The following is a 27984-nucleotide window of genomic DNA, read 5'->3' as shown; positions in this document are numbered from 1 at the left end:
GTCACCCCGCTGCCCCTCGGTCTGCTGCCCTCGGGCTGGCGGCTCGCGGCCGCCGCCGTCGGAAGTGAGGTCGCGGCGGCGGGCGGGGCCCGGGCCGGAAGCGAGCGGGGCCGGGCTGCGGGGCGGCGAGGAACCGGGGCCGGAGCCCGCGGGAGGGGCGCCGTGCAGGTCTGTTTGTCAGCGGCCGCGCCTGGGGGGTCGGGGCAGCCCCGGGCACGCCGCCGCCGCCATTTCGGGGCGAGCGCGGGGGCCCGCCGGGCCGGGCAGCGTGTGGGGGGCGGTAGGGCGGGCGCGCTGCGCCACCCGGAGCCGGGCCGGGGCCGCCCCGCAGGCGGGTGGCGGGGCCGCCAGGAGCCGGCCGGGCCGGCGGCTTCGGGGCCGGCCGGGGGCCGCGTTTGTGCGAGCCCTGCGCCGCGGGCCGGGGCAGGGTCCCGGGCTGCGGCCAGTCGGGCTGCGCTGGGCCCGGGGAGCTGGGGACGCCGAGCGGGCTGGGGCTGCGGCGGGGGCCCGACCCTCACCCCTACCCTGCCGCCGCGGCGGCCCCCTCGTCCTCGCGGCCTTTGGGGGAGCCGCTCGGCTCGCCGGGGATCCCGTGCGGGCTGGCCGGCGGCCGAGGGAGCCGGGGCCCCGGGCTGCGGCGAGCTGCTGCGGCCGGGGCAGGGCTGAGGGCGAGCTCCGGCGGGCGTTTGGTGCTCCCCAGGGGGGCAGGGGCTGCTGCTTGTGGCTTGTTTGAGAGAAAACACAGGTTAACCGGGCCGCCCCGCGTCTGCTGCGGCTGGGCGGTACTCGCTTTACTTTCTCATCCGAGTAGAGAGGACACTATAGAGCTTACCTGCGTGGTACCTCTACTTACAGGCTAAATGTAAGTGCATGAACGCTACAGTTGTAACTCCCGTCGTTCTGGCGAAGGAAAGCCAAAGGAAGCAAGGAAGAACTGTTTCAAACAGGCTATTTTAATATTAACAGTTTCATTAGAAAAAAATCAGTCCCTTTTCAGGTAAAACAAGTAAAAACTAAGTTTGTGTGTGTTTATGCACCGTTCATTTCTAGATTTCATTCATTCATAGCTAAATTTCAAACTTGGGAGTGTTCTTTTATTTAAAAATAGAAAATAAAGTTGTTTGGGAAGATGTCCTGAGTGCATTTTCTGAGCTCTTGAGTTTTCAAAAGGGGTTGTTTTAAAAGACCGTAAGTTTTGAGGCCTTTTTAAGACACTGTCATTCAAGCTTTGGTGCAACTCTTCTTTCAGTTACTCCTCCCTGTCTTCCGTTTCTCTCTGCTCCTCAGTAGCTGTTTTTTTGTTTGGTGAGTTTGTGGTCGTTTTCTTTACCAGTCTTTAAATAGGATTTTGTGGGTTGGTGTTTTGGTTTTGTGGGGTTTTTTTTCCCTTCTGTATTTTAATTACAATTTTGATATGCTGCTATGTGAAAAATCTCATTCTGATACTCCACATTTGGATAAAAATACTCCTCCTTTTTCCTTTGTGGTGGCCCTGTCACTGGAAATTTTTATCAATAGCAGCCTTAAAACAACATTGTTTATATTCTCTAGCCCAACGAAAAATTAGAGCAAAAGCTTTAAAGCTAAAAGCAATGTAATGCCTATTTATTTTCATCTAATCTTACATCTCATTATATTTTAAATTAGATACGCTTTATTTTTAATTACAAACATAGAAGAGAGCCATTCTAGTGAATACTACGTTGCCTTTCTTTTTCCAAACAGTTTGCATGCTCCCACTAGACGTGTTAAGTAGGTTCCTAATGGCTCTTTAGTGTAAGCTACATCCGTGCTGAAGTTCATAAGCACTATGTACTAGTCTTGTAAGATGTGTATTTATTTATAAGTAAAAAAACGGCTTCTGTACCTTAGTATGTATGAAAACAGGCTTAATTATCTAAGTAAGATGCTGTCTTTCAGCACTTGTGGCTTGCTGCTGCCAGAAGTGAGAGGCCTTGCTTTGTGATGTCCTCCCTTGTATGAGTTTTTTGAGATCCCTCCGTACATTAGCTGAGTATATAAACCAGCAGAAAAATATTATTGCTTTCTTTTCCTGGATTTGTTTTCTTCCATTTTAGTGAGTAAGATCCACTGTAAAGAGGGCTGATGAGTGCTGGAGTTGGCACAAGGTAGGAGCAGGAGCCACTTGGGATGGAAGTGGGGACTGGCACTCCACCCTTGAGGCAGTGGTTTATTCACTTCCCTGTGTTTTGTGTAAGCAAGCCGGTGATTCATTTAGGCTTACTCATTGTTTTGTAAAATTATATTTTTTCTGAAACTTACGTAGTTACGTCACCCTTCTTCCTCTTTCCCCTATATCGCTTTATTCTTCTTTGTTATGGAGCACATGTTTTATTCATGTTTGCGTAGGAAAATGTTAGCATGTAACTTTTCTATGGAAGAATGTATAAAGCTGTTACAAGCACGTGGCATGTTTATGTACATTTAGCTGATACAGAAAACCTACCACTAGGGGAAAGGAATACACATTAGTTCTTGAGGCTCGGCTGAAATACCATTTTGTGTAGCTCTAGGTCTCTCTTAGGGCATTACGGTGTTAAAGATATAGCCACATTTTAAATGATCAAGTGTAACTCAGTCATCCTTGCTTGAAGATTCCCCTTGAGCTTATCAGCAATCCAAAACCGAACAACTTGGAGCAATTGTACTCTGCTGATATAAAAATATACAAGTTGTGCTCTGAGCAAGCGTGCAGTGCTTCTCATCTGTTGCACAAGAGAGAATGGAGAACTGTTTTAAATGATTAGTTTGTTGCTGGCTTACTTCCGTGGCTGATGAACTAATTTGATAACGCCTAGACGTTCTTATTTTTATGCTGGAAAATCCCTATTATGATCTCTTAGTAGATGTGGTACAGTTGAGTATCATAGAGTAGAGAGAAAATGGTTGTCTTTGGTCTGTGTGAACTCTAAAAAGTGGGGTAGGGAGGGGATGGAGAACCTGGTCATGTAAGAACAAAAGCTTTTTACATGTGTTTTTCCTTTCAGCATCTCAGGAGGAAAGATCCGTTTTGTGTAGAAATAAGTGATTTCCAGAGGACAGCCCCAATGACAGAACTGTCTGCACATTTACCCCAGTTTCAGCATGGGCAGCTGACAGAAAACTTCCCTGATAACCACCTCAGCAACACCGTATGTAACAAACAATTTTATTACCTGGTAGCAGTTAAATCAGGATGAATAATGAGTGTGGATGAAAATACAGTTCAGAACTCTAGAAATCTATTTGTTGGGAGTAATTTTCTTTATCTGGACTGTGATAAGCAGTGCTGAAAGAAATATTCTGTAAAATATCTGATGTTCTAAACACATTTTTACATACAAATAAGAGTTCCCCCAGTATAAAGTGGTGTTGGAGTGACCAAGCCCTCCAGAAAAATAAGAAAATGGGAAGGGACGCTCCCGTGTCAAACACTGACCTTTAGAGGATTAAGTGAGCTCTCTTTATCTAGCCTGGCTGTGGTCTGCTTGATTCACACGTGTCTCAGTCATAGAGTTAATTTTAGTCTAGGTAGAGCTTGAAGCCTGGGTTTTGTTGTTGCTGTTGCTGGAGGACTACTCCTATGCAGAAAGAGCAACACTGCCTTGTCTTACTTGTGAATAATTGATAGGGTGCTCTCAGAGTCCTTGAAGTTTTGGCGGGGTGGGGTGGAGGGGGAACTCAAACCATAAAGTTTTATATGATTGCTTTGAAAAACCTCAGCACATAGTTGTTACAAAAACTGTACTCATACTGCATATGCTTGGGTAAAACCGAGTTTAGGTGATCTGCTTGGGTGTGGTGCTCATGCTCTTGGGTTTGTCATGCTCAGTTCTTTGTTCCTGCTATAGCTCTTGAATATCAGGTTTCCATGTGACACAGAAATACTCTTGTGAGCTGGGCTACTTGTAGCGATGTTTATGGCAGTGATTCAAGAGAATATGTTGATCCCTGCTCTAGCTCTTCTATACAATCCAGTTTAAGTAGAATTTTGAAAAATCCTTGTCTTTATCTCAGATCAGCATCCTGCTGTAGCAGTAAAAATATAAACCGTGAAAATTTATTTTTAAATTAAGAAGTCAGTTGGACTTAAAACCTTACTGATTATGGAAGCTGTTAATAAAAATAGGAAAGTGGAACCTTTCCTACTGTATCCTTTGTGCTTTTTCAGCGGGTGTGAAAAAGGTTGTTTTCATCTTGGACAGGTGAGAGATTAACTTTTATTGAACACTTCTGGCACATTAAAAAGGCAGAGCTCAGCAATAAACTTGTGGGCTCACCATCCTTACAGAAAGCTTGGTGGTGTTCCTGTGGAATAATTACTGGAGGTGACTTAGAAATCAAACCTGTATTAAAGGCATGGCATTGTTCACACATTGAGGAAAGATATGACATCGAAGAAGCTTCCAGGGTGGAGCACAACTGGTATGCGAGGAATCTGTTCCACGGTGGTTCCCTGGACAACGCTGCCAGCAAAATAGTATGAAGGGTGAAGCAGACTGAAGGCTCCGTGGCCAGGCTCTGTGAATCACAGCAGAGATGGGAACTTCACTGTACTGTGGTACTGATAAGCTGCATATTTGCCACCCCAGGCCAGTAGTCTGTCATATTCTGACAAAATGCCGTCCTTTGTGTGAACTTTGCTCATTATAATCTCATTATAATACCAAAACACACCTCCATCCCAAAGGCTACCTGCCTCCAAAGTGTGACCACCCCTCACCGAGCTTGCGCCCTGAATTTTTGTTAATCTATACCTTTAAAAACGAAGCAAGAGAATCTTATACCAATCATATTAAAGGTATGTATGACTAGAATCACTTAAGCTTCACCTTGAAGATAAAAAATTGCATTAAAATAGCCTGAGAAAGGGGGAATGTTGGGGGAAGATATCATCGTGAACAAGTCAGGAAGGATACTGCCTCTGACTCCTGGGGTCAGTCGACGGGCTGAACCTCTCTTTCTCCCCCCCATAGGGACGCCTTTGGGTAAGATCTGGACTATCCCGAGTGCTTGCTCAGAAAACTTGGAAATCTCTATATATAGAGTCATTTTTTAATTTCACATATTGTATTATTTATAATCTCAATATTTGCACGTGCTTTTGCAGACAGTATATTTATCACTGGCAATCCATAAGAACCTGTACTTTTGTTGCTTTAATAAACTGCACTGTTTGTTAAGCTAGCTGTAAAAGTTTCTCATTGACTGCTGCCAAACTCTCTAAGTCTGGCCGTGTGAGTCCATGGAGCATGACGGAGGTGAAAGTGGAGTGCGCTGTTAGTGCATCCCTAGTCGTGATAGTTCGATAAGTTGAATGTGACCGGACTAATAGTGACAAACTGGATATTGCTCAGAATCTAAACCTAGCTGCCCCCAGCCCCTCTGACATCTGAGGATAAGCTGGGATGCAAGGGGGTTTATTTTCTGCCAAATTACCCTTTAACACAACAGCTCTTACCCAGCAATTGGAGACGGATGGTTCTATTTACTTCTCTCTAACAAACTGTACTGATGAATAACTACTATTTGCGCTTTTTTCTTTCCATGTTTAAGTGTGACTCTAGGTGTAGTTTCAGCAGTTGCAATGATTCTTCTCCCCTACACATCCGCTTTGGTTTTGTACATACGTACAAAAATCCTTTCCTGCTTCAGCATATCTAGATTTTGTGGCTAACAGTCAGCATGTGAAATCACTAAGTGCTAAATTTGCCGTCTCTTCTTCCAGTCACTCACCATGAGTTCAGCCCAGTCTTCAATATCTGTCACTGTATAATGACCTTTAAACATAAATGATGGATGTGAGAACTAGTAAAGCCTGTGCCCACCATCAGGCATGGCGTTCTGCTCCTGATGTATAAATCTGGATCTAATAAATAAAAACTTCTTATCAAATATGCTAATTTTTTATCTCTTGGTTCCGGGGCATTGCTCTGGGTTTGCTATTAACTATTTTCCTGATAGGAAAAAAAAATACCTATCATTTGCTTTTGATACTGTTTATTCACCTGAAAGCGCGTAGTTCATAACTTACGTTTGCTTATGGTGTCACAACAGGTATTACTGACTTTTTAGCTTCAGAATTTTCACTTTTAACTATGTCTGAGGAAAGTGAAGAGTCTGTTCCTTTGCTTCCACTTCATCAAGAGTCCCTGGCCTCTGCTCTGTTTAATACTGATCAGGTAGGATATGAGTGCACTTTGTTCTTTTAATCAGTGGGACACGTGCATGTCACATTTAGCAGCACACTTGCCTGAAAAGACAACTTTTTTCTAGTTTTGACAGTGAATGAGAGAATAGCTCTTATAACTCTGGTTATCTGATTATAAGTCTTAAAACTGCTGGTCTGGTTTTCATGCACTGTGTTTTAGTATGTAAAGGGATTTTGTGATTGTGTCTTTGTTCCTAGCTAATGAAGGGAATAAAATGGCACAGATTGGTCTAATTTCTTCATTTTTTCTCTTTATGTTTGATTTTGCATTTTTCTGTAGTGATGTGCTAGTTATTCAGGCTTTTCCTTTGACTGTTTTTATGTTTGCTTTGCAAAGCTGTGGATTTTATTTTCTTTTTTTATACTTCTGTGCCTAAGATAGGGGTAAGTGCTCCCGCATGCAAGACTGCTACTACAGCAGAGAATGAGCAACGTATTCTGCAAGTGTGCACAAACCTAGGTCTGCTTTACTTGTGAAGTGTTCCAGGGCTCTGATCTTCTCCAATGTAGTGTTACTTATGATCGTCTTAGGCAGTTTTAGACAGGTGAGCTTATTGTTGTCTTGTGGTAGACTGAGAGAAATGAAATATTTTAGTATCAAAGTGAAAAATAATTACATTTGAACTATAATCTGCACAGGAAGAGGTTCAGTTGCAGCCAGCATTTCAGAATAATTAAACATGATCTCTTTATTGGCATTCTCCCATATTCCTTTTCTATCTGACTTTCAATAATTGTATGTGAGAACTTTATGCAAAATGCCAAGTGATTTATAATGCATCTTTCATTTAGTAAGAAATAATATTGAACCCATAATCTTTTTCAGGACATACCTTAAGTTAATATACTAAATTCAAATTAAGGTTAAAACTTTAATTTTAAAAGTCTGGTTGCCTGCTAGTTTTAATTGTTTAATTAAGACAATTTTTTTTTTCTTCCCTTATATTGTTTCCTTTTTGAAAAATAAAGCCATTTTTCTTAGAGGACAGTTCTTGAAACCCTGCTGAGCTTGATCCTGAGGATACTACAAAAAAGGAGTAAATAGGCAAAGTGTTTGGTGTGTATTGTGACTTTGTAATGTTTTGTAAAAGCAAATTTTTCATGAGTTGGGGAAGTTGTAAAGTTTCAACCAAGGTTTTAGCAATGTCAGTGTTTGCAGTTCAAAGTCCAGGGAGTTGTGCTCCTTAATCACTTAAGTGCTTTTAAAAACCCCACTATGAGTTCCTGAGTGTATACTTAACATCTTACCTTTTCTGAGGGTGAGGCTGGGAAAATTCTGTATAAAGAATCTGCAAAATTACTATTGATTTATCGAAAAACTCCAGTGACTTAATGAGATAAAAGTCAGCAGTTATGTTTGGAAACACTATTAAGAACAGGTAATGAGACTTTAACATTGCATGATGAAGGAAGAAATTACCTGCACAAGAGTACTTAAGCAGAAATTCATTAGGTTATTTTCAATGCCCTATCTTATGTCTAAAGCAATTTTACTAAAACTGAGTGATATTTTAAAGGTATTGCAAAAGGTATCTTCCTTCAGTCTATTGTATGTTTTAATCTGAGGCTGTCTTAGTGCACTTACTCAAACTGAACTGTGTAAATGAAGTAGTTCTGAAGAAATTAAATTAATTTTGCAAGGAATCAAAAATCTTTGTGTTACATCTTTTATGTTAAACCTCTTGAGAGGGGAGAATGGGAACAGTACAGCATTGACTTTGGACATGGTAATACAGAAAAAAAAAAAAAAGTAGTCTGTGTAAACTGTTGCATTTTAGGGCTTGTTTAGAGTGGCTGGTAAACATAAATGGTTTTGTTTCTTTATAGTCCAGAACAGGTGAAACATAGCTCACTCTCCTCTTGTGTTCTCTGTATGTGCACACAACATATAGAAGGCTGAATGCCCCCTGCTGACAGGGCTTCTTGGAGAGGGACCAAAGTCTGTGACACCAGGAGTGCAGGCCTGATCATTTACTTGTGGGTGGTGTTCCCAGTTTGTGTTTTTGCTTGTGGTTAATCTTAATTCCGTTGAAAATTTACCTCTGTCCCTGTGTTTGAATTACACCCTTGGTGTTTCATGTAGCAGTATCAGGAAGGATAAGAGGCTCTTTCATATTTGTTGACTAGAGTGGTGGAATTTCTTCAATGTCAGTGAAAGGATGTGGAGTAGTAGCTCATCATGCTAAAACTTTGGGATCAGACCTCACTATGAAGACTGAGAATTACCAGAGTCTGATCTGTGTCATTCTTCTCACTAAAAATGTGGAAACACAATACCTCATGAAACTCCAGTTTAATATATATTCTAATTAGTGCACTGTAGTAAGAGTAACATGTTAAGGAAAGTAGACATTTTCTTGGGATTTTCATGGAGTTAGGGTCATAAATGTCTGTTTGGCATTACTTCTAGGAACAGATATAGTTAATTCTTGTCAAGCTATGAGCAATCTACTGTCATGCCTCCTTGTGTCAGATGTGGCTTGAACCAAGGGTAAAAGCTGTCTTAATTCAGCTTTTTTAATTCTGTTTAAAGGAAGGGTGACATAGGCTGTTAGATACAACCAGTCTACTTTCAGCTGCTGCTGTTTTTAATATAAATGCTTCTAACATAATCCTGTGCTCCTATTCTTTTGATAACTACATGATGCAATTAATTACTACTGTTTAAGTCCTTGCTGCAGCAAGTGTTTTTGACAGTAAATATTACCTTACATGTTTCCCTTTAGCTTAGTGTACGAGAATATGATTGTGGATGGTTGCTGAGGAAACTGGTTTTTGTGTTTTGCAGAATGACAACAGCGAAAGACGTCGCCATGATAATAGTGAGCGCAGAAGAAATGACAATCCTGAGTCTGAGACCAATGGGCAGCCACAAAACAACGTTCAGCAAGTGGTGGAACAAGACGAAGAAGAAGATGAGGAGCTGACACTGAAATATGGAGCAAAACATGTGATTATGTTGTTTGTACCTGTCACACTTTGCATGGTGGTCGTTGTTGCAACCATCAAGTCTGTCAGCTTTTATACACGCAAGGATGGACAGCTGTATGTATCAATTTTTTTCCCTTATCTTTTCGGTGGACTTACTTAGATAGTTTCCTTTAATCTCCATTTCTTCAGGAGTCTAATTCAAGCAGTGAACTCTCTCTTGCCTCCCTTCTCCCTGCCATCAACCCGAAGATAGTTTTGTTTTATTCCTTTCAGAAACCAGACTCTATATTCGTGATACTATTGACATTTGTTGCCTGTGTGGTGACCAGTTGGGATAACATCTTGGCTGTTACTGTTTGGTTCAGATCCTAGTCCTCATTTTAATACTTCATTGTGCTCTGTGGTATTTATAAAATAAACTCAATCCTGAGCCAAAGCCATTTCAATTGTACTCTGCTAGAATACAGAGATTTTGGAAAATGAAAAAAGCTACTCATTTAAATGAAGCAGCATATATGCCAAGTTCTGGTTTGCCTGTGCTGTTTCATGAAGAAATTCAAGTGCAAGAGAAAGGTAGCTTTATGAGGTTCACCTCTGTTGCAGTTACAGAAACTTTCCAGGCAGGTTTCCTGTATGGATATTATTTTCTTTATTTTTTGCAAAATATTAATATTGCCCAAAAAAGCAATTTCAGTGAAAGCTGATTTGAGAGAAAGGAGACAAAGGAAGAACACTGAGCCAGTCAGAACCTGCAGCAAATCAGTCTAAATGTTCCACTGTGAAAACGTTTAGACAAAATGACTCAAAGTGTGTTTGGCTTTGGAATGTTTGTATAATATAAGAATGTCAAAATTATTTTTCACTGTCAAAGTTGTTGATCAAAACATTATTTTTCTTGAGATTTTATTTATGGTGAGTGTTTTCTCCCCCACCACTCCCCCCCCCCCCCCCCCCCCAAATTAAGCATTTTTTTCCCCAGGATGAGACCATCATTGGTTTTTTGAAATCACTGGGGAACCTTTCATTGTATATCCACTAGATGGTGTGCTTAGAGAGGTCTAGCTGCAGTAGTAGTCTAACAATTCATAGCGTGTCAGTAATCGTATGAAACAGTGTGAAGTTCAGTTTTTTGTTTTTGTTTGACAAAGTAGAAAATAGTAATAATCCAAGAATGTAGGAAAGGCAAGTCTTCTAATGAACTTATTTTTTTAAGTTAAAGTTTGCCTAATATGATACTATGCCACCTTTCAAATTTTGCCTAAGTAGAAAACAGCTGTTGCTTTTACAGCTCTGAATTGAAAGATTACTGCAATTTCATTTGATGTTGGCTTCACATGTCACTGAATGCACAGATGTTTCTGATATTTCAGTTGACTCTTTGTTGTTGTAGCATCTACACTCCTTTCACAGAAGAGACAGAGACAGTAGGACAGAGAGCCCTGAATTCAATTCTCAACGCAGCTATCATGATCAGCGTTATCATTGTCATGACCATACTCCTGGTTGTGCTTTACAAATACAGGTGCTACAAGGTGAGTATAAATATAATTGACTTGAGTAATTGTTCTAGTTTTATTTATTAGTACAGATTATAGAGGATGGAACAAAATGAAGGGTTATCAAGGATGAATGAGCAAAAGTAGCAGAATTGGTGATTCAATTCACTGTTTCAATTTTGAGGCAGAGGCCCAGTGCTGACACTGCTGGCTGTGTTGTCAGTCAGAATTAGGGTGGTATTGCTTCCTGTTCTGTGAAATGTATCATGTACTGAAGTCTTCCAGTGGTCAAGAACTACAGAGTACAGACCTGGTCCTACAATTTGAAATCTATTCAGGACTTCAGGGGCTTTTCAAGGGCTCCCCTCTCCCCACGCTGCCCCCAGTATAAAAGTCTTCCAACAGTGTGATGTGTGTGTGTGGCTGTACATGCCAGGCAATATCCTTATAGCAAACACAGAGACTCTAAGGCTCTTTTGTGAAAGACTTCAGTTGTATAATGATGTAATCTAGGCAAGTCCAGGCTTAGCATAAATAATTGCAATGTCACCTGTCTGGGAGGAGTTATTCATGAAAATTCCTGGTTGTCTTTTGGTCTTAATGACCCATTTAACAAGGCTTGACCTAATAAAACTTCCCAGTGTGCAGCCAGAACCTTGAATCCGTTTCATAGTTGTAGAACAGGCAGAAGGATCCATGCACTGGCACAAAGCTTTGCTCTACTTTATTTTGTTTTTAAGAGGGAAAAATGGTTTTGGTCTTCACGGCTGTGGGTGAAACCCCTTTACAAAAGTATCTGTGGAGCGACCGGGGAGATGATTTTTTGCTTGGATCTGCATACAGCTTGGAATACTGTTTTATAAAGTATGGACCTTCTCTTTTATCACAGTGTGGTGTTAAATCTGAACCGCCGAAGTTATCTTTTTAAGCTGTCAATTCTGTTTATTCTAATGAAGTCAAATAACTGATGTACTTCAGCTAGGTTCCTTGGCAGCCAATAGGTTCTCCTCAGGTGCTGAAGGCACCAACTAGTTTTTACTAAGCTTTTCACATTTTTGGCTTCCCTGTTGACCTTACAAAGCACTGCACACTCTTCTTACAAAAATAATTGTTATACTGAAAAATTAGAATGATTAGACCTGTAGTTACATTTTATGCTAATTAAAAGAAATACCTTTTTTTAGATTTATTAACAGAGTATTTCTGTGCTGCTATACCAGAATGCTGTACTTACCTGTCCACTGAATTCTATTTTATATGCAGTTCTATATGTAGAATGTACATGTAGATTATAAGGGATGGAACTTGGAATGAAAGAATGTTAGGCCTCCAGCTGGTAGTGATAATTTGCTTATCTTCACAAGATTTTTATCTGAAAACTCTTTTGAAGAAAGGAAACACTATTTCAGCTTAACTGCTGTTAGTTTCATGTGTTTCTCCCATATGTGGTAAGTTAAGCATGGTCCTGATTCTAGCTCCTAAATCTAAACAGAAACAGCATCTTTGAGGGTGATTGTATTTGACTATCTTTTATTTTTAACGTATTTCATTATTCTTTATCTTCTTTATTGTTTTAGTCTGCCAACCCAAAATCTGGCTGATGTAGCGCATTTTAATTCTCTGTGTTCTGCAATCCTTAGTTTTTGTTCAAGTTGTAGCAGGCAAAGCCAACTCTGTACCGCAATCAATTAGCGTTGAAGCTGTTGTCAAATGAAGAATGGAAATTCTTTAATTAGAAGGCAACAAACCTGTCATGGTATTCTGCTAGGAAAACACTAGCCAGAATTTACAAGAAATACTTTGGAAAAATTACTTGTGTGAAAAGAGGCTGGTGATTTGGAAAATGCTATAGCAAATGAGATACATACTGAGAATAAAACAAACATCTGTGTGTAAAATGCCTATTTATGTCAACTCTTGAAACTACCTCCTTTAGTACTGTTGACGGTAGTTATGCAGAGTGTGTGTAAACATTTACTGGACTGTGGCCTTGGTGTTTGACATTGTTAGCATTTTACTCTTTACTGGAAGGAAACATTACTATTCTCATTATTTTCTTAAGTGGTAAGAAAGTTTAAGAACTTATACTGCAAATAGAAGAACTAGAGATAGAAGTCATGTTATTACTAAAAGAAATGACACCGCTTTCTTTGCCATTTTCTTAAAATGGTTTCAAATAGTTTTACAGAGAAATAAAATTACTCTTGTTAGGTCACTACTTGTAAAACTACTTGTATATCTAAGTTGTTTGAAATTTGGTTTCTGTTTCAGGTACCTATCAGTCTTCAGCTTTAGTATATTTTTTTTTTTTTTCCCCACTTGCAGTGAGTGGTGACAGTTTGATGGGCTGAGACACATACTTTGGCAGTTTTCCTGCAGCATCTTTACAGGCACCATGCTTATTACATGTGGGAAATTCTTACGTCTTTTTGAGACTACACTAACGAATATGGAAAGCCAATCTGTTAGATTAGCAAGTTAAATGACAGGTTTTATTAGGTTGAAGGTTAAATTTGAACCTGTTTTGAAAGACAGGGAGTGTGAATGAGAAAAAAGAATGTTTCAAAAATTGCTGAGCATTCTAAAAATGCTTATGAACCATTTAGTATTAGACTAAATGCACTAAATTACTAATTGTAATAGCTAGATTCTTAATTTGCTGTGAAGTCCTGTTTGCTTCACGTAAATGTTGATTCCTTTAGTCTGTGTGCATATGGGCTTTACTTTTAAATTAACTTTTGCAAAATATTTCAAAAACTATAACATAAGATGCACTCTACTATACATCTTTCAGAAGAAGAGAAATAGATAACACAATTTCTAAACAGTTTCTGAATACTTTGGTGTACATATATAGCTAATTTAACCAGTTGATTTTCCACTGAGCATGTCTGTTTGAAGCAGGATTTCTTATGCAGCTTGAATTTCTAGATTATTGCTTCTGACTGGTTACCTGCTTGCAATGTTGGGTCTGGTTTTATGTAAAAGATTCTGTGCTGGGAATCTGACAAATGACAAATATGTTTCATTCTCAGTTATGGGGCTCTTCAATCTTAATTTTTAATTTTTCACAGTAATATACAAGAATGGTATGCACTTTCGTCAGTGCAAAGTCTGAGCACCTGTCATTTCCAAGTTTAAATCTATGCGTGTCTCTGCTGAGTACAACCCTGAACTGTTTTTTGTTAAATTGTTGGGCATGTGTATCTGCTCTCTTATCAAAATGAGGGATTACATCTATAGATGATTGATACAGAATACAGGAATCCTTATATAGCCATTCACTGATGACATGCTAATTCTGAATTTCAACAGATAAGCACTGAAGGTTTTTCAGTGTTCCAGCATTTAATTCTGTAACTGTATTACAAAAAAGATCTGGAATCAGAGCAGGCTTCTTAATTGCGCAAAAATGAATCATGTTTTCCATCTGTGTTAATGCTGGATACTTCTGCTATGTTATAATGCCACTGTTATCAAAATGGTCTAAAAATATATAAAGAGTAGTTTTCATTGTAGAGAACCTCTCTTGAAAGACCACAAAACACTTAAAATTCCTAAGTGTAAATTGAAATTCAATAACGTCTATAGCCTAAATATGAATTTAGCAACAACCAAGAGAGAGATATCTGAATATAATTTTCTTTGCACAAAAGGGGAAATAACCTTAAAATCATTTTTAAGTAGATATTAACTTTATATATATCTATATATATATCTATATATATATTTATATATATAAAAATAACAAATCTTAAAAAAATCTGTATTATCTTTTTTTTTCTAGGTGATCCATGGCTGGCTTATCATTTCTTCTCTTTTGCTGCTTTTCTTTTTCTCATTCATCTACCTGGGGTAAGTGAACTAAAGCATGAATATGCTATTTTTCATGTATATATTTATTTTGAAACTAGCTCTCGAATCTTGAGAAGAATGATAGTGAATAAGCTATTGCAATAAAATTTTTAGGTTCATGTAGGTTCATAGAGTACACATAAAAGAGATATTTATGGGTTTATAGTGCATCGCATATTGTACAGAAGCTGTCCATCACATGCATCACCATAATAAGCTATCTTTCACAGGGTAGCTTATTCTGATAGCATACCTTCTATAACTGAATTTTTCATAGCTATATGACTCAAGGGAAGTTGTTTACATCATGGCTTTGGTGGTGGGATGTATATGCAAAAGCTGTTTGCATGGTAGTGGCAGAAAAAAATCAGCTGAAAAGAATCTACTCTCTCACCAGAATATATTCAATGTTTTTCTTTTCAAATTTGGAAACATGCCTTTATCCAGACATCAAGAAAAGTTGTACATAATACTCGGTATTCTCGACAATGAGTGACCTGATCAGCGTTTGTAATTAGAGTTATACCATGAAATTACTATACTGTGTATATTTTTGTACCACTTAATGACAGATAACTTCTATTTGAAGAAGGTTACTTAATTTGGTCTCTAGGGGAAGAAAATAGTGTTCCTTCACTGTTTTTGCCAAAAGTGATCTGTGATGCCTTTTTTGGTCAGTATTTTCTCTAACTTTAATAACGATTTTTGAAATACAGGGCAATGTGTGCTGCACAAGTGCCATGCAGGCTGTGTGGAGACAATTTGCCAGGCTCACTTCTCTGGGTTTGGGTTGAAGCTGGCAATCTTCCATGAGCATGTGTGGGTAGAAAGACTGAAGGCTTTCCTGACACTCTGCTTTCCTTCAGCTGGCCCTGCTGCCTCACGCGGTGCTGGTTTCCTTTTGTGGAGGTCCAATGAGTGAGGAGGGAGTTTGTAGACCAATTATACACAATGGTGGTAAGGGGCATCCTGTTAACACTGTACATCTCAGGCCAGATAGCAACTATGGAAGACAAATTTCCTGGAGGAACATATCATGCAGATTATAACGTTCTTAGTGGCTTGATGAGTTGGTAGCAGCAGAATCTGCAAAAAGCCATCATAACCGTATCTCCCCTGGGTCAGTGGAAATCATCTGTGACTTGGTGACAATGTATTTGTCTATTTTGGTTTTACTTATTGAGGGTCTTAATTAGTTTATAGTATTTGGTGTGACAGAGTAACACTGTACATCCAAAAAGAAAGCTTTTTACTTTAGTGTTTGTGGTGAAGAATAAAATAGAATAGCCATGTATATCTTTCTTTGGAGTTAGTAAAGTGTTTCCGTTCCACAGGTGACAGGTAAGTAGGAGGAGATCCGTTTGCCTGCCTTTAGAGATCCATTATAACCTCACAAGTTCTTATTCTTCTGATTTTTAAAAATCATGAACATAATCAAAATGACTGTTTTGCAGTAATGTCCTTTTCTGTCAACTTCTGCTTTGATTGAGAAAGAAATAGAAAATTAAGGAAAATTTTCAGAAAAGTGACAGAGTTGGTGTGAAGAAAACAGTGGTAAAATTATCCCTTTTGTGAAGAATAGTTTAATACTAATTGGAGATAGAATTTTACATTTGTGCCACTACATTGAATAAGAATTTTTTTTTAAAAAATAATATTCTGAAGCTTGCATCTGTAACTTGTTTCCATTGTTTTAAGTAAATGCAGTCTATATTCTTTCTTTTTTTTTTTTTTTTTTTTAGTGAGGTTTTTAAGACGTATAACGTTGCCATGGACTACATTACGGTGGCACTCATGATCTGGAACTTCGGTGTTGTGGGAATGATTTGTATTCATTGGAAGGGTCCGCTTCGGCTCCAGCAGGCATATCTCATTATGATAAGTGCTCTCATGGCCTTGGTGTTCATTAAGTACCTTCCTGAATGGACTGCGTGGCTTATCCTGGCTGTCATTTCAGTGTATGGTAAGGTCTGGGGCAAGGCATAGTAACAGGTATTATGGTGGCAATTTCTTCTATTCCCTGACTCTTCCGTGTGTCTGACTAGACCTTAAAAAAAGAAAAAGTGTGAGTGTGGCTGGGTATCATCCAAAGGTGATTACAGACTTCAGAAATAAGATCATGATCTAAACTGAGATTGGTCCCCTGCAGCTAAGGGCTTTGTGTGACTGTGTGATGCCATCTTCCTTTGTGTTTTCTGGACTTTCTAAGTCTTTGGGGAGGAGAACTGAAGTAATTCAAGAGAGGAGGAGATAGGAGATCTATGTTGCCATTTTGATCTCATCTATGGAGGTGGAGGCTTCTCATTTTCCCCAAGAACTCTTGGAAAACTATTGTGTGTTCAGAATTTAGGAGCTTATTGTTTGGGTACAGTCCCATAAAGGTATAGATCTGCCCAACCTATGAATTGCTCAGGTTTGTGGACATAGAAACAACACCCTAATCCATGCTTAGTAATATAATGAGAAAGAAGCAAGGAAGGATTAAAGGCAGTTTTCATTGCTCAAAGTCATTTTATGTTTAGAAGGATATACTTGTGAGGTCTGTTTCCTTGATTTTTTTTTTTTTTAATAAAAAGAAAATTCATTTGAATTATCACATATTATGCTTTTTCAGAATGATGACTGAGAGATACCCAGATGTAGTTTTTTTATAAGGCTTTAGAGGGCACTGGACACTTGGTAAGAAGATCACTGTATATCTCAGATACTATCGTAGGCAAGACTAAAATCCTGTTACTTAGACATAATTAAAACATTTACAGCTAAGTGTATCCATGAAGATGTGCTCATAACTTGAATTTTTTTGGAGGCATGTAAGTGTGATGGATGTGTACTCTGAAAGTCACTGATAATGATCAAGAGTGAGAATCTGTCCAGTTACAGAAGTGCAAGGGTTAATAAGATTTGATTAGCTCTGGTAGGTCAGTGTACTCCTTAGGTGTCCTCTTTCTTCAGCGGGAGGAAAAATGTCCTTTGTGTGTACGCTCATGGATCATAAAGCACATTAAGAAAACCTTCCCATCCCGCCTCCCCACTGCCAACCTTCGTATGACTGGAACAAATCTGAGTATTCCAAGCATTCAGCCTTCATTCAGTGATTGCAAAATGAAATTACTCTTCAGATCACATTCCAAGGCCATAATGTGGTGGTTTTGAGTAAAGGGGAGGTAAGTTTCAAAGCCTGTGACAGCATACTATGAGTTCTTCACTTGAGCAGGACCAGCAGTGGTGCTAGGGCAGTTAGCTCAGGTGCAGAAGGCCTGCTCTGTGCAGCATACAGCTCCTGACAAGGAAGCTGTTCCTTTTGGTGTCAAATTTTTTCAAATGAATTGAAAGACATACAGTGAGTGGACAACTGCAAAAGGTAGTAGCAAGGTTAATATGTAAATATTACAGCTTTCTGTCCAAATACGCAAGACAAGGGAAAAGTAGCTGATGTATTGTCTGTAAAGTAGCAGATTTCATTAACAGACCATCAACATTCAGGTGAGAAAGCAGATGGAGCATCTGATAGATCAGATTTCCGTAATACTCTTCTTTGATCTGTGAGTAACTTGTGCAGTCATCCTATTTTGTAAATGATGGCTTTTCAGTTAATTTTTACCTGTTCACCAGGTTTCATACACTGTCCCATGAACAAGAAATGAGAGAAGCAACTTAAAGCTGTTGTTACTTTCTTCTGCTAAATATGCTTTGAACACCTCTCAAATCTATGCAAACACAGCATTTTTCCACAATGCTTAGTAAATCTGTTTCTTTTTACATCTTTACATGCACATTCACTTTTTTCCTCTTTAAGTGGGAATAAATTGGCAGTCATGCCTACTTCATAGAACTTACATAAGCCTCACCTGTTGTCTTAAAAATTTGTTTCAGCATTAAACTTTGGTTAAGAAAAACTTTGATAATAGAAAGCAAGATTGGGTATTTCCAAGATGCTAGTTCAGTAGAAGCTTTTGTGAATTAAGTGCTTTCAACTTGTAAGTCAACATACAGACACAGATGCATTTGCAGTTGCATAATATCTTAAGTGAGGAACATCACATTTTTTTAATTTGTATACATTATTACAGTAATATGTAAAATAGGTTGTATAACTGAGAAATTAAAAAGTGTTCCTGTAGGATACTGACTTGTGGCCAATGGCGCTTTTATAAGTCTTTGTTCAGGGTAGCTTTTTATCTCATTACCAGTCTCTGCAGGTGTTACAGAAAAACCTTCTTGTAAGTATGTCTGCAGTGATAATAAGATCTGTTCGCTCTTCCTTTCAGATTTGGTTGCTGTCCTGTGTCCTAAAGGTCCTCTTCGTATGCTGGTTGAAACGGCTCAAGAGAGAAATGAAACTCTCTTCCCAGCACTTATTTACTCCTGTAAGTAAATTCCATTAAATATTTTAAACTTACAATCACTCACTCAGCTGCAGTGATTTTCTCATTTTTCTGTGTTTTAACACGTCAGCTGGAATTCTTAGTCTGTTCACTTGGGCCTCAGTTTTCCTTTCACTGTTGACTCAAAAATGTGGACATCTTCTGGCCAAGATCTTTCAAGATAAAAACCAGCATGTTTTGTTACACAATACGAACAGGAAAAATGGTAATACACTTTGGTTTGGCCAGAGTAGTATGTCATTAGGCTGTGAATTAAGCCTATTCAAAGGGAGTACTTGTTTTCAGAAAATATTTATCAGCTTTCAGTGCTTAAATAACCTGTGTGTTACTGGAAGGAAAGGGAGAAATTGCCAGGAAGAGATTCGTTTACAGAACTATTTTCTCCAGGGCTTGTCTTTTTTGATGCGTTGTTTCTCCCTGCAGCTGCAAATTGCTGTTATGACCTGTGTGTCAATTAGTACATAGTTCAACTGTTTCTGAAGTTCGTGTTGCTAGTCATAATCATATGGCTAAACAGTGAAATAGGTTAATCATAAATCATTATGCTACTGGTGCTCAGGAAAGGCCTGTGTTTGGAAGCTGGAAGTGTGCTGTAGACAGACTGGCTACTTCAGGGGCAAGTTTACAGTGGAGAAGGAGGAGGGGGTTTTTTTAGCTGTCACTCTTGCTGTGTTTTACTGACACTACTCATAGCTGACCCTTGTTCTGTTTTGTGGGAGGAGAAGTTAACACTGAGAAACCACAAACTTGAATTAAAATACACCATTTTAAGTGTGACAATATTTCATTACCTCCAGATTGGAGAATTCTTTGTGATGGTGGGGCCAGAGAACAATGAACTTTGATGCAGATACTGCCTCTGAATTGAGGTACCTCAGTACCAGTCTTAATAGACCTTTATACTTGCAGATAAAAGAACTGATTAATGGAAAAAAGTAAAGAATTCATTGATTCAGATTTTCAAAGTGTGCCCCATCTATAGAAGTAATTTCTGTGGCAACAGCTGTTGCCATTTTTTTCAACATCTAGTAAGAATAAAACTTTTATTCACCAATTCTGTAAATGCATGTTGTAGCTGGTACTGGCTGTGTTCCAGCTATTACTGTGCTTTAATGAGAGTAAAATTGCCTGTTGCAAAAGATACTTGTATCCAAAAAAAAAAAAAAAAAAGAAAAAGAAGGATTGATGCCAATGCTATCTCAGAATTGCATGCATCTGAAGATATGATTAGCTATGTGGAGGGTTTTTTGTTGGTTTTTTTTTTTTTAATAGCGACAATGATATGGCTAGTGAACATGGCTGAGGAAGATCCAGAAGCCCAACGGAAAGCTTCCAAAAACTCCTCTTACGATAAACAAGGTGAGTTTTTCTTTGACAAGCCTTTATAGTTGTCATTTTATTGGAATACATGTTTATGGGGACTTGTTTTTCAGCTTTTTAAGTGGCCTGGTTGCTGTAGAAGAGTGAAAGCATGGAGGCCTTATTAGGAATCATGAATCTGTCAAGACTTCAGAAATTGTTTATTTATTTTGCAGTTAATGTTCTTGCATTTATTTTTCTGGGATCGAGAATGTTGGTGGTGAAATGACTCTCAATAGACAGCTATTGACTGAGCTCAATTGCTCGTCAAATTGGGATGATACAGTATAATGCTAACTCATTTATATTTGTATTAAACAGAAGTGTGTCTAGACCTCTTGGCTATACAGCTAGTGTTTAAAAACATGGGGTTTGTTTGTTTACACTTGTTACTAAAGCAGAGCAGAGTTTCTGAATTTAACATGCTTAAAGGGGTGTACGTATATGTAACTTTCAGTTAAGTTTTCTAATCTACTGGAAAATTAAGCTGTCAATGTTGACTAAAGAAGCTAATGAAATATTAGATGAGAGTTTATTCCTTAAAATGTGATCTTTAAATTAAGTCACCCCAGAAATTCCCCTCTGTTATGTTGAAGTACTCCCGAATACTAGGACTTGAGTGCGACATGTAGATGCTGTGACTGCAGAGTGCACGTTGACTCCTAATTGTTTAAATAAGTATTAAAATTCTAAGTGAGAATGTCTTGTAATGGTGTGTGCCAGTGTTAAATGTTACTAAATATTATGGAATACCTCCTTTTTTCCTCATCTTTCTATGATCTTACATGTGGGGAGATTGTTGTGTTTTAGAAGGCACATTTTTGAAGGAGATCTAAATGCCTTTCTTCCTTTGAGCTCCGGCAAACCAGACTCAGAATGAAGATGCTGAAGCAGATGATGGTGGCTTTAGTCAGGAATGGCAGCAACAAAGGGACAATAGAATAGGACCCATTGAATCAACGCCTGAATCGCGTGCTGCTGTTCAGGCTCTACCCAGTAACTCTCAAACAAGCGAAGACCCCGAAGAACGTGAGTATGGTGTACTGTGTCTGAAAGACTTAGTAAATCTGAAGCTAGTTACTCTCAGTCATCCTGACTGCACAGATACAGTATGCTGTGAGCTAACAGCAAGATGAAGAGCTGCTCTTGCTCATGATCAATACTGACATGCCTCATAGAAATAGATGGAGTTGCTTTTTGGTGGCTTTTGGTTTTGCTGCACAAGTGAGTAATACTGGCCAAATTGGTCTTCAGTTTGATAAACAGAATCAAAACTTCAATAGCACAAGCTGCTTTCAGACCATTATACAGTCAGTTGCATTAACTTCTGTCTTTTTCACACAGTGTTTTGCTGTGTATCACCTCTTTCAGATTTTAGGCCCAGTAAATGAAGTCATTAATGTTTTTTTGCCTCAAGATTAAACTACTGTAGTCCACTCTGTAGAAAGCAGTGTTTAAAACCTAATTGGAGACTGAAATGAATGCAGAATGCCATGGGCTTGCATGCTCTCCAGCATCTTGCTGAGGTGCAGTAGCTTTGGAGAGCATATGACATCAATATTCAGGTATCTGTTTTAACAGACTCATGATTTCCAGTCAGAGTTTAAGCTGCTATTAGATTTGCAAAGCTCTAAATAAATTAGGGTCTGCCTGTCTAATAAACTGCTCTCCCCATGTGATGCTGCCATATTTAGCAGGTGCAGCTGCTTCCTCTGATTCTCAGGTGCTCCTCTGTTTAAAAATACAGAGAATTCTACTTTAAGAACAATTTTAGAGTTTACTTTGTCCCAAAACCTCCAAATTCAGAGTGTGTTGCGAATCCATTTTCATTTATAGAGCTTAGAAAAATAACATTAAGATGCAAAAATTTTCGCAATTGGGCTATTTTGGTTAGTTAACTGTAAAACAGACTATTAAATTTCTCCTTCCTGTATTCCTGTAGCAAATAGCAATGACAGGTATGCAGTGATCCAGTCAGACTTGTCAGCCAGCATTAGTTTACTAGAAGTTTGGAGTGGCTTATTAGAAATTTGGAGAGTTTGCTTGTGTGGAAGGAGTTATCTAGCAGTTGCCTTTGTGTATTGTCTTGTCGTGCTGAAAACAAGCATCCAAGCATCCAACTTTGAGCAGTTAAAGGGTGTGTTTTAGTGCTCAGGAGCTTTTCATTAATGCACTGTTCTAGACCATATATTGGAGGCCTGCTGAAAGAAGCCTCTTTTTTTTTTTCTTTTTTCCTTTATTTTTTTCCCCAGTGATCAACCAGGCATACACCTCTGTTTTGATGCTCTGAGTTCCTCTGAGAACTCTAAAGTGGGTTTTGGGCCGGACTATAATCAGGTGACAAAGGAAACAGTAGCCAGATGAAAACAGCTGGTGACCTGATGTTGGCTCTCTTGACTTAGTATCTTGGACTTAAAGCTTAGAAAGTGAACTGGCTTTCAGGAAATCTTAATTATTTTGTTTGCAGAAGTAATTGAGTATTGTGCTCCCAGAGTTATTGCTAAGGTGGTAATTACTAGTTAAAAGAATAAGACATTAACTCATGAGTTTTCCTAAACTTCACGTCTTGGATTAAGTATGTTGGGTTTTTGCCTCTGTAATACGCTCTGTGATTACATGCAAGTGCTTTTTAGAACTACCTCAGTAAGAATTCTGTAGGAAAATTGGAGGTGCAGTGGAATATTTTGCTGGATATAGGTTTCTAACTGGCAAATAAAATATCATCTGCAAGGGACTTACTTGTTTTCCCCCTCCCTCAGCTATCTTAAAGGAATTGTACTTCAGTATTCTGTTGAATATGACATGAGAACCAAAAGTGGACACCCCCCAACAAATACAATTACAAGTATCTGAGTTTGTATATATTGCATTTGTATGTACGGGAGACTAGGAATATAGAAAAAATCTAATTTTAGGATGAATGAATCGAGTGGTATAATGTTCCTAAGCCATCTTGTTTCACAAGAGTTTTTCTTTATCACTTGATTTGAGATTGGTACTAGTCTTGTTGATACTTAATGTAAATCTGTATTATTCTCTGACAATTATATATGTAATATTAGTAGATGGTCTGATACTTAATGCTGCCATATATTCACTTTTGCAGGAGGAGTGAAGCTAGGTTTAGGAGACTTCATTTTCTACAGTGTCCTTGTTGGCAAAGCCTCTGCAACAGCAAGCGGGGACTGGAATACAACTTTAGCATGTTTTGTAGCCATATTAATTGTGAGTATAATGTAATATTGTAACAGGGATATTTTCTATTGTTCATCAGGAACAAAGTCATAACTGCTACATTTTTTTCTTTGGAATTTGTTTACTTGGTGGCCAGACTGAAAACTGATGAGGGCTTTAGCTGTGCTCTTCATTGGCTGTACATCTGTCACTTAAGCCTTTCGTTTAGGAAGGCATGAACTGTATCTTGTATTTTTGTGGAATCTTTTTTTTTTTATATATATATATAAAAAAATCTTTTGCTTGTCAGAGTTCCCTAATTTCTCCCTATGTTTTTTTGTTTGTTTGTTTGTTTGTTTCTTCCCCTTAGGGTCTGTGCCTTACACTTCTGCTTCTTGCCATCTTTAAGAAGGCCTTACCAGCTCTTCCAATCTCCATAACCTTTGGGCTAGTTTTTTACTTTGCTACAGATAACTTGGTGCAACCCTTTATGGACCAGCTAGCGTTCCATCAGTTTTATATCTAGCACACTTGATGCTGATACTCTATGGATATTTGTAGCAAATCTGGGAGGAGGAAAAATGTTTTCCCCTCAGTTCTCAAGTGAGACTGAAGTTTAATACTCAAGATTCCAAGCCTGAATCATTACAACTTCCTCCGATGGTGGTTTGTTTTGTTTTGTTTTTTCCTGAGACAACTGCTGCACTGGGCACCATATGAATTTTCCTGTGTGAAAGTGACTTCTTCCTGATGGCCGGTCTAAACCGGGTGCTATTATATCAGAGGTAATCTGATATACATATCTCTGGTAAGGACCACCTTGTGTGAAAATTGCTAATGCTTCCACCAGCAATGTGATCTCTTACCACAGGTTGATTATTTTCACAGCATTAAGGGTGCTCAGGACTTCCTTGATGTTAACAGAGGAAGCTGACAAATCACACGGAACTTGTCCCTGTAACCGCTTGAAGAGAGAACCCAATTCGGACTTCTTCAGCAGTGATTTTTTGACAGTGGAGTCCTGACTCTACTTTGTGTAATGAGAAAGGACTTTGTAGCAATTCAACAAAGGGAGAAAGTACTGTCACTCTAAGAGTGCTCCACCACTTCATAGCCTCTGTGCCTGAGCGTGCTTGGTTTAGTAAATTTAAAAGCTTTTTTTTTTTTCCACACTGGAACTAGAGTCTCTTCTCAGTTTTAATACTTTGTATCCTCAAGCATGGAGTGCACCTTCTGTACACGTGCTCCGGTTTATGTAGCTGTTTAGACTTGAACTGAATTATTTGGCATTAGTGGATCATCATAAGGTCCTAATTTGGATCTTAGATTCTGAAAGGTTAATAAACTACATTAAAAAGCTATTTCAGGACTTACTCTTTGTGCTCTTGCAAATCATTTTGCTAGAACACCATTTCAAACCCTGTGTTTGAGAATAGTCACTGACAGCATGGACTGCATTGCTGGTGTATGTTCCTTCTATTGAAATTCTTACGAAATAAGTAGACATTTGCAGCAATCCCAGATGGAGTTTAGTTTGCCAGATCTAGAGGCCAAAGTGCTATTAGTAGCACTTCTAATGCATCACTAAAATTTTTCCTCTTCAGAAATGTGGTTTACAGTTCTGTTAACCTGAAGAATTGGTCATTCAACCATCCAACACCTCAGATTGGGCCGGGATTTTTTTTTTTTGTAAAGTATCTTTACTGGTGAGGATACTTATGTTAGGTGAGACATACTTATTGCTACAAGGAGCAAAATTTGTGGGCCTCTTCACTTTAATTACCTCTCCCATGAGGAACTGAAGACTGGAGAAATGAAACTCAAAATCACTGAAAAGAAGATACGAGATTTTGAACTTCTTACAAGAAAAAGATTCGATTCAAACCTTAAAACTGCTAAACTCTGCTTTCTTCATTTGAAAGAACTCGTTTATGAATAATTGCTTGGAAATGAGACTTGTGTGAGATGAAGTCGTTTTTGCCGTAGGCTCTTACTCTGTACAAGTAATTTTTTTTCTGAGGGAAGTGTAGGGAGTGGAACTATTGATGGGCATTCCTTTTTACTTGCATCTTGATACTGAAGTCCTTGCCAAGTAGAACAACTGTCAAAATCCTGACGCAAGCTCCTTTTACCTTTTTTCTGGGGCTTTGTTTCAGTGCCTATAGATTCAGAGGACTGAGACATCACAGATGCTCACCAACCATTGCCCAAATAAGGGAAAGAAAGGCTGTGATGTATAAATCTGCTTTAAAACCAAGAAAGGCTTACTTTGATTGTCCTTGGAAATGTCTGTCTTTTTTCCAGTATGACTTGCTAACTGCAGTGTTAGCATTTACATTTTCATAAAATATATTGTCTTGTCTCCTCTAAAATACTTTTAGTCATCTCATTTGTGTGCTGATTCGTCGTGGATAGCATTAATAAACTAACCATATCAAAATTGCTTACACTGACTTCTCAAGTCAAACTTGCTTGTGTTTTCTAGCTTAAATCACTATTCCATATTTTGCTGCAATGACGCCTGACTTAAAACAGGTTTTTTTGGGGCTTTTTTGTTTGTTTGGAGTTTTTTTTTATACTATTGTAACTTGTCCCTTTCCTGAGCATTGTATCTAAGAAAATTCCCTTGTGTGTTTTATTGGGCATCCTAACTATTGTTTCGTTGTGTAGAACAGGTTTGCTAAGAGTTGGCATTACTAGCGTCTCTTTGCATATCTGAGCTGACTCTTGGTTAAGAATTGTTACTTAAATGCAGCAGTCATCTTTATTGTTTGTTTTTTGGCTTAAATATGCACCATGGGAGCACTAGCTCCATTAAGAGTTGCTTTAGAATCTATAGAAATGCACAAAAGCCTTTCCACATACTTGAATGGGTGTTAGATGTGCAACCCAAGGAAGAGCTCAGAATTTTCAAACACTAAATTGCCAGTCTTCCACTCCCCAGAGCTGCTTCTGCTATCCTGAAGTTTTAATTTGTAAGCTAGTGTGAGTACAGTGGTGGAGACTATAAAATTTATATTCACAGAAACTGTTCAAGTTTGTGTATTTGAATGTCAAAATAAATTTGGAGGGGAAATTACTTTTCAAGTCCAGACCAATATATGTTAAAGTACAGTGCTTATTACCAAGTCTTACCTACACCTTCAAAAACCAGATTAAATTTTCTAGATTTGCCCTCTTGTGCCAAGTCATGGTAGCTTATGTTCCAAACGAGATCTTACAACTAAAGATCATCTCAGTACTTGGGTCCATAAGGTTCAGTTCACAATAGTTTTTGTTTGCATCTGGGTTGTTACTGCATAAGCGTGAAGGTTGTGTCAATTTTCTCTCCTTTGTCTTGAAACACCAATCTAATTTGAGATCGTGAACCATTTCAACTTGGTTAGCTTGGTATAACTGAAAGACTTCTGGTATGTAGTCTGCATTTTTGAGAGAGTTTTTGTTATCATTATATTAATACGTTAATGACGGCATTTTAGACTGTAGCTCTGAAAGAACTATTTTGTAACCCTAGTAGCTAGATTAATCTCTTTTGTGCCCCGGCAGACTGACTGGTAACTGTTGTGTGACTGTTTCGGTGTTCATACTTTGAAACTGGGTGTTAGGAGATGTTCTCTCCCCTTTCGGCTTACATCAATGATTAGTTTCCTTGTTTGGCTAAGCTTCACATAAATAAATGAGAAAACATAATTCCAAGTTACAGATTTGCCTAAAAAACAGTCACTTTCATTTCTCTTTTTTTATTTTTTCTTTTTTTCTGTTGGGGGATTTAATCCAGAGCAAAAAAGAGAGGCCTGGAAGCTGGTCTTATAGCAGAGGTGTATGATGCTGTCATATCTATGTATGGCTGTTATGGTGGCACTCAAATTCAAATGTCATCTTTGTGAGGTGAGTCTTGAAGGTACACATGTGATATTGCAACACATTCAGAACAGTTCTGACTGGGCAGATGATGACTTCTTTGAGCCAAATAATCAAGGGCTGTGCTCCACTAAAAATGGCTAATCTCCTCAATGTACAAAGCAGAACCCGACTATTTCAGGCATAGAAGACTGGTGTTTCTTGGATTTCTAGATATATATCTGTACCTATAGAGATGTAGAGATATATTGTATGTACTCTGGGCCTGTAGATGACAACTGTTCTGCCACTAGTGCAGACAAGAATTAAATATGCAGAAGTACGTTTTCGGTGGATGGTACTGTATGAGGAAACTTCTCAAAATGCTTTATAAAAAAAAATTACTTTTGGCAATGATGCTGTTGAAACGAGTTTAATAGACTGTGGAACATGTCTGCACTGTGATTGCATCTCAGTGGTAACTTGGTCATTGGGAACACCTAAACATGAAGTAGAACGGAATTCTTTTACACTCAAAGCATTTGCTGTTTTCTTTTTTACAAACACTGGTTTGTACATAACCTGAATTGAATGTGAATGTTTTTTAAACACCTTTCTGGTTCTTGATAAGATACGTTTTTGATAGATTATTGCAAATTTTCCTGTATTTGTCTAATTATTAAAATAAAAGTTGCATGGATCCTGACTTATCTTGCCTTTACTATGTTAT

The 27984-nt window shown here is 38.6% G+C and overlaps 1 protein-coding gene across 8 annotated transcripts; it reads left to right on the top strand.

The window, feature by feature from the left end:
- The first annotated feature begins 71 nt into the window (after window positions 1-71).
- Window positions 72-27960, top strand: PSEN1 (presenilin 1). 8 transcript variants are annotated; one of them, XR_012628867.1, is made up of 12 exons: window positions 72-168; window positions 3009-3152; window positions 9000-9256; window positions 10533-10674; window positions 14426-14493; window positions 16236-16456; window positions 18765-18863; window positions 20154-20240; window positions 21096-21269; window positions 23347-23465; window positions 23785-24222; window positions 24303-27960. XR_012628867.1 is itself a non-coding variant. In XM_074867939.1 (11 exons), the coding sequence occupies exons 2-11, from the start codon at window positions 3069-3071 to the stop codon at window positions 23938-23940; spliced, it is 1407 nt and encodes a 468-aa protein (XP_074724040.1). In that variant the 5' UTR covers window positions 72-168; window positions 3009-3068; the 3' UTR covers window positions 23941-27960. The 8 variants fall into 8 exon arrangements, 7 of the variants coding, with proteins under 7 accessions (XP_074724040.1, XP_074724041.1, XP_074724042.1 ...); XM_074867939.1 differs by having other exon boundaries at window positions 23785-27960; XM_074867940.1 differs by lacking the exon at window positions 72-168 and adding an exon at window positions 898-997 and having other exon boundaries at window positions 23785-27960.
- Window positions 27961-27984: the final 24 nt, after the last annotated feature.

The sequence above is a fragment of the Strix uralensis genome, chromosome 4 (assembly GCF_047716275.1).
Source record: "Strix uralensis isolate ZFMK-TIS-50842 chromosome 4, bStrUra1, whole genome shotgun sequence".
Classification (NCBI taxonomy): domain Eukaryota; kingdom Metazoa; phylum Chordata; class Aves; order Strigiformes; family Strigidae; genus Strix; species Strix uralensis.
The sequence above is the reverse complement of the archived record's forward strand: the minus strand, read 5'-3'. Positions and strand labels throughout refer to the sequence as shown.

Bases quoted from the DNA above. Each gene is read 5' to 3' on its own strand.
- PSEN1 (XM_074867939.1), top strand. From the start codon at position 3,069: ATGACAGAACTGTCTGCACATTTACCCCAGTTTCAGCATGGGCAGCTG. The intron at 3,153-8,999 runs GTATGTAACAAA...TGTGTTTTGCAG, and splicing joins ATAACCACCTCAGCAACACC to AATGACAACAGCGAAAGACG. The intron at 20,241-21,095 runs GTGAGTTTTTCT...TCTTCCTTTGAG, and splicing joins CTCCTCTTACGATAAACAAG to CTCCGGCAAACCAGACTCAG.